We start from the raw sequence: 7,071 nt of genomic DNA, 5'->3' as shown, positions 1-7,071 counted from the left end.
GCAGGAATTGATCATGGCATGGCATTAATTAGTATGACAACCTATTAGCAGCCTATATAGCTGATATAGGCACCCTTGTTCACTGGCACTGTATCCATTCACATAGTACAGACCAAATTCCCCAGAGCAACCAAACCAACAACCTCTCATGTCTGACTTGGAGTCAGAACAACTCAGCCCAATCCATGCTCCTCTGCCACGGAACCACCCCGCTGAACCCCGCCTTGAAACCCCCTCTTGAAACCCCCCCCATTGCTTAATAAACCTGAGCCACACATCACACACATTTTCACTGGATGACTTCATGTTTATCTAGGCAGAAACAAGATAACTGTGATTAAATGTTGTCTCTTGGTATTATTTTCGAGTGGATGACTAAACAGAGAAAAACAATCGATACACGGATGTTCAAGGAGCAGCATGACAGTGAAGTTAGACACGGGTACAGAAAGCTGAATAACCTGCACATAAAGCAACGAAGGAAGCAGCAGTGATTAAGAAGTTGTGACAAAGCAGAGAAGGAATTTTCCCTGAAGACCAGGAATGGGCTGAGCTGGAACCTGCCTGGCAAAGAGAGGGGCTGCAGAGGTGTCCAACAGGGTCAGAGGGGAGTTTCTGCCTTTTGCCTCATCAGGAGACAAGGGGCAGAAACTGCACAAATTCAAATTCCTGAGCCTGTGTCGGTTACATGCAGCTCTGACAGCAACCCCTAAAGTGTAAAGAAAGCCCTAAAATGTAAAGAAGGAGGATCATCACCCTGGCTGGGGTCTGACCTGAGGGTGTTAGACTAACACCATGAGCATATTTCTGTTTTAGTAAAATGTTAGCTACATGTTAAAATGAGAACAGTATGGCAGCTCAGCAAGGTGCCGGGGAGTGGCTGTTTGCGTCAGCCTACAGACACTGAGTTTCCATCCAGGATAACCCCCAGATTATTCCTGGATCATGGACATCCCCACAAGTGCTGAGCTGAGCTTGGCTGTCAGGAGGGCAGCAGCTCTCGCTGTATCTGTGTTTGCAGGGCTGCTCTCGCACCCTCGTTGCAGTAGCCATCATCTCATCGATGGCAAGGCTTGGACCTCAAATGTTACAGCTCACCTGCATCGCCTCCCGGGCTGCAGCCCCTCGGCACCACGGTGGGAAGGGGCTTGGATATCGGAAAAGGTGCGGAGGGGCCAGGACAGGTTTGCACCCGCCTGCAGTTGCTGGAAGTGAGGGAATTATTCTGGTGCAATAGGAAAGGCGTGCGCTTGGAAAGTGTCCCCGGGGGTGAGCAGTCATTAAGCTGCAGGAGAATGCTAACGTTTGGAAATTTCTGAGAAGAGAAAACCCCTTTTGCTCTCCCTTTGTAAATCCGCTTCCTCTTCTGCCTGCCTGCCGGCATCCTCTTCTCAGCTCCGCTCCTCCCGCACCACGCTGGGAGCCCCGAGAATGAGCCAAACTCCCGGGAGAGGTGCAGGGATGGAGAAACGTGGGTGGGCTGAGCATCCTGCCAGCCGGCTCTGCCTGCAGCTCCTGCTCCTTCCCACTGCTGACACTTCCATCTGGCACCTCGTTTCCAAAGGGGCCTGTCCCTGGGCTGCTGCAGTGGATGGGAAAGTGTAAACTCAGTTTGACATGAAAGCAATAAAACATGTGTAGATTGAGGCATGCAACTCTCCGCACAGGATAGAAAATCAATGCAATCTGATAAATAATAATAATTGTGACAGCGTAAGCTGAGGATGTGGAACTAAACCCACACTTTTCACTCAAGCTGTGATCCAGAGCCCACCACAATCAGTGTAAAAGCCACAGGGACCTCACCATGCAGCCCATCTCCTTCACCAGGCTGTTCGCCAAATGTGCTGCCCGACTTCCTTTGGTCAGTGATGAGCTGTGGTATCTCATCGCATCCCCACTCCATTCCTAATGGGTTGTCTTTAGCAGAAAATCATGGTCCATGCACGATACCTGTAATTCTTAAATGGTTGATTTCAAGGGAGGTGGTATTGAATGATCAGCTTTTGAGAGCACTGACAGAGCACGGAGGGATGTATTCACCTGTTCATTCCTGGAACCAGGGCAAAATGAAGGTCACACTGCAAAAACTCTTGAGAAAGCAAATTAAGAGAATCAAAACCCTGAGAAGTTTTCCTTTGGCATATGCAAATATTTGAGGGAGGATAGTGAGCATTCCAACAGATCTTTCCTTTAAAAGTGAATCACTAAATTTAGCTCATACCTATGTGCTATGGGCAAATGCTGGTGAGCTCACCCAGCCAGGTCACCTACCAGGCCTTTGGGGAAGGGACAAGAAGTCTTCCTCCTCCTCTGCAGCTTTTCATTCTGCTGGTGTGGGGTGGAAGGCACAGTGCCCACCGGGCTGACACGAGGCTGCAGTGATGCCAGCATGCTACTGGAGGTCTCCAAGTCTTCTTCAAGCTGTATGTCTAATGAATGCAGCAGGAAGACTTTATCACTTTAAATATTAGGACTAGAGTGCTACCAGGGACACGAACATCTGACAGCTCTGCTTGTGCTAAGAAGCAGCATTTACCTAGGCCCTGACCCCAGGACTGCATGACACCTCCTGACTGCATGGAGATACGAGCTAGGTGGTCTTGGTTTATTTCCTAACATATTAGGCATCTGCCATTGTCAGATACTGCAGCAATGTGTGTATTAACACCCCGTGAGAAAACACAGTGGAAAATGGATTTAGATCATGAGAAGCAGTGGGTACCAGCAACGTGTGTGCAGTCACTGGCGGCTGAAAGGGCCCAAAATGGGTGAAAACAGACCAGAGCTATACATTATGCAGCACAAACATGGTCTCGTGGACAAACTGGGGTGATGTATTATCATTCAAGCATAAACTTTGGTCTCTGGTATTTCAGGAATGATACATCACCTCTGGGATGCTACCATTAGCAGGAGGGACAGTATCTGCTATGAAAGGGCACCACAGTGAATTCAGAAAGTTTCGCCAACAAGAACCATACGACTCCTCCGAATTTTGACAGACAGACTCAGCACAGTTTCAAGTGGGGTTTATTTACAGTAATTGCAAGAGAGTTCCACAAAACTTACTACTGTCAGTAAATTGCATAATACACACAAGAACCTTTTTCTACTCAGCAACCACATCTCCTGCACTAAAAGTTTTCTGTACTGATAAGACAGAAAGTATTATCTCAAAAGAAAACACAGATTTCTAAGGCCTGACATACCTGCTAGGACCTGTTCTTGGAAGCGTTTTGCACACTGTGCAGCCCACTTCAGCCAAATCGATCAGCGGCAGCAGTCACGAAGACTGAGCCCCGATTTACGAGCACCGCTCTGCAGCATTAACTACACCAGAGTAGTTCCAGCAGGCACTCGGCACTCGTGAATACACACTCCCTCTACAGAAAATTTATAATTTAAACAGCGTTTTCATTAAATGATCACAGCTTATCTGTTAGCAAGAGAAATCCTTTTAGATTTCTCCTTGGAGAGCATCCTTTGGTAGAATTCGAACGGTGTTTGACCGAACACAGCTGCGATCAGCGAGAAGCTGCACTGATACAGCACATTATCTTCCCATTCACTGCTGGTGTGTGTGTGCAACATCCCAGCAGCTTCGTCAGCCCCGGCCGTCGGTGGGTCATTAACGCCTTCTGCGCTCTAACGAGATTTCTCCAGCCAGTCTAGCAGGATGTCCAGCTCGCCCAAAGATTTAATTGCTGCAGACGTGACATTCAGCTGGAATGATATAAAGGGAGAAGTTGTACGCACAGATAGCGAGCACAACCCAGTGTAAAGAGAATCTGAATATCTGTGTTAATTACTAGACAGTCGTCAACTTACCCCCTCATAGTTCACAAGTATTTGCTTAAATTTCTCAGTGGATTCCTGTCCACACATGCACTTATTTTGCTCGTGCTAGAAAAATAACATAGGATTCATTAGTTTGGGGGATTGTTTTCAAAAATAAGAGATCACATTCCAGTTATGCTGGAAATTTCTGCAGAGGCTGAGACCTTGTTAAACTGTGGAAAAGTCTGCAGGTCCTTGAAGCAGATCTCAGCTAAGAACAGAGTTTGCATCGATAGGCAGAGGGACAGGATAAATATTCTTCTTGAGAACGTGGGAGTTCAGTGGTGATTGGGCAAGTATAAACATTTCTCAGGGGACATACGCGCTCTTCACATCATACCACTTTCTGTTCTTGTTAAAACCGGTTTTATAAATATTTTGTAACTTTATGAAACACTAACCAATGAAACTAAACTGCAGCAATACTCAAGACTTACACACTGCCCAAGTTTCCTCTTCACGCTGAGGAAGGAGTTGGCTATGCTGCTAATTTTTCGGTTGACATATGAATCCTCTGTCTTGCAGTGTTTGAAAACCTTGTTCACATAGAAGTTGAAGAGGTGGTGGGTGATGCAGCATCTATCTGAAGACTTAAGGAATAAAATTCATTTTTAAAAGCTCTTCCACAGTGCTTTAAACCTGTAGTGAGCAGCCCTTCTGCCCCCCAGTGCAACAAGCCATCTCTCACACCAAGTGCGGTAGCCAAGCACAGCGGGATGTTTTGACTCATGTAAAGCTTTTTTGGTGAAGCTTGCTGTGAACTGACAGCATACATAGGCAGTTATTTCAGACTGACTTTCCAGAAGATCCATCCTCAGCACATCTCACTGAATCAACAGAATAAATAACTGATTTTATAGCTGGGTATCAGAGGCAGACAGCTGAAGTAATGGCCCACGACTACTCCCTTTGAGTGTAAGAGAGCTGTGAAATACTTATTTATATTTCACCTGCTTTTGGACTCTAATAGCTTTCCACCCAAATCCTGATTCACTTCCCAATGCCTCCACCAACTGAGGTGGTGGGGAACCCCAGCTAAAGCTCCTGTAACTGGAGCATCACATGCAACAAAAAAACACAAAAATCTCTGCCCACCATTTCTGGAAAGACAGTCAGGGTGAAAGCCCGGTGCAGGAACCGGCAGCGGGACACCCACCTCTTTTCGCATACGTGATCCGCATCACCTTATCCTCCCTGACCCGCACTGTCTGCCAGCGTCTGTGTTTTGCAGGAACTTAGAAGTCATGGTATTGAATAATTTCCTCAAACGCCCTGAGCTGGTACATCTCACGTCCGGTGTTTGGTACACCTCATGACCTGCGTTATGATGCTCGCTGGCCAAAATGATTCAGTGGAAAACTGGAGAGGCGGTAAGGAGACCTACCTTAACCTTGTGCAGGGAATGTGGGTAAGACAAGATGCTGAGGGTCCTGATGGGGTCTCTGGCTTGCTGTGTGGGAGAAGATGTGTGAGAAGGTGATGCCCACCTTGGCTCCAGAGGGGCTTCAGGAGGAGCCGACTAAAGAGCCACAAGAGCCTGGAGCAATACTTACAATGTTGGCTTTAATTGCGGTGAAACCAGACCTAATCTCAGTCACACTCACTGAAATCCTGCAGGGTCCAAAGTGGAAGATTTTGTTCCCAGCTGTCGGCATCAGATTCCACCAGCACAACACAGAGAAGAGGCAGAGGAACAAGTGGGATGCCGTCATGCTGCTGCAGGATGCAAACAGTGCAAGCTGCCCAGGAGACCTGTTCAAGGAAGATAATATTGCCTCACTGTCTTTCCTAAATAACACAGTTGTGATGCTTAGGAAAATGTACATATTTCATATAGTACTTGTACATGTGTATTAAAAAACCCACACTAAGCAGTACCTCTTACCCATTTCTTTCTTACTCCCCTTGTGCAAGAGTAAAAATCACATAAAACCAAATATTTAGCAGAAAATCCCAAAAGGCACACACACAAAGAAAAAATAAATAAAATACCAGTAAAAGATTACATGCAAATAGACAAAGTTCTGAAAATTTCTCATCAGAAAAATAATGACAGATAAATTACGATTTTAAAAGGGTACTGACTCAGAAGCAGCAGGAGGTAACTGCGACTGAAAGCAGCAGATCCCAAAGTCAGAACCCGAAAGAAAACTCTTTGTCTCAGAAACAGTATGCTTCACGTGCAAGTTTTGTTAGTGTTGAAAATCAAGGTTATTAAGGAAAGAAACCCCTTTCAGAGACACATTCTAGCAACACAAGGAAACTTTCACGAGCCCGTAGAGCAAAAGGATAAAACCAGTACTCTACCTTGTTCTTTGATGTGGGTTCACCTGTCTCGCTGACGTCTGACCTGAAGAGCTCCGAAGGACGCGTTTTTATCCAGGTATCGGGAGGAAATAACTCTTGGATTAACTTTTGGGATTTTTCTTGCTTTTCCCAGCATGTATTTCCCTTTGTAATTTGCTGAATTAATGAGCCAGTGAAAGGGACCAGCTCTCACCCACAGGTGTTTCCCTGTCCTACGGAGGCGGGAAATCTTGGCATTGCCTTATCATTTTAATTCGGGAAGAAGGATGCGACCAAAAGGAGGGACCATCATGGGGGTTACGTCTCCACAGTGCCAAGCTCGGGGGCTCCCCCCAGCACGAAGCCATGCTGCCAAGCCCTTCCTGGAAACGAGCTGTTCCCAGCTCCTGTGGAGCGCTGGGATGCAGGAAACTGAGCAGCATCACCCCCCTGAGATGCAGAGGTCCAAACCCCCCAAGGGAGGAGGGTTTCTGGCAACAGCACATGATGTGCGATTGAAGTAGTGTGACTCAGAGAGCTGGCAAGACCGTTCTCCATCACATGAGGTCTTCACCCGCTGTGTACAAGGGACCCTGCTCTCAGGCTTGCTCCACAGTGGGGTGGACTCTTACCTCCATCGGCACACCCCTGGTGTTTGGAGACCCAGAGATGCTCAGGGATGAGATGTCAGGGCCATGGGCTGACACAGGTCCCACTAGGAACACGGGTGACTTAGGTGATCATGTAGAGTCCAAAGCTATCGCCGTGCAGAAGGACAGATTTCATCCAAACCTTTAAAAGTCCACCAGCCCAGCGGCAGCAGGGAAATTCTACCCACCAGCAACAACTGCAAAGTCTCTGATTTTCCTTCCGCAAGCATTAGCTGCTGAGAAAAACTGATGCAGCCGAGGTTCCCAAGCAGACCACTGTCGTGGTTTAACTCCG

General features: G+C 47.1%; 1 protein-coding gene across 1 annotated transcript; it reads right to left on the bottom strand.

Annotated features, from left to right (window-relative positions):
• Positions 1-3,648: 3,648 nt before the first annotated feature.
• LOC104508757 (interleukin-20-like) lies at positions 3,649-5,552 on the bottom strand. Its single transcript, XM_010150483.1, has 5 exons — positions 5,394-5,552; positions 5,225-5,290; positions 4,278-4,430; positions 3,832-3,906; positions 3,649-3,726 (listed from the first exon to the last, which is right to left on the bottom strand). The coding sequence occupies exons 1-5, from the start codon at positions 5,550-5,552 to the stop codon at positions 3,649-3,651; spliced, it is 531 nt and encodes a 176-aa protein (XP_010148785.1).
• Positions 5,553-7,071: the final 1,519 nt, after the last annotated feature.

Source organism: Eurypyga helias, unplaced genomic scaffold (assembly GCF_000690775.1).
Source record: "Eurypyga helias isolate BGI_N326 unplaced genomic scaffold, ASM69077v1 scaffold6134, whole genome shotgun sequence".
Classification (NCBI taxonomy): Eukaryota; Metazoa; Chordata; class Aves; order Eurypygiformes; family Eurypygidae; genus Eurypyga; species Eurypyga helias.
This window is presented reverse-complemented; position numbering and strand designations above follow the sequence as displayed.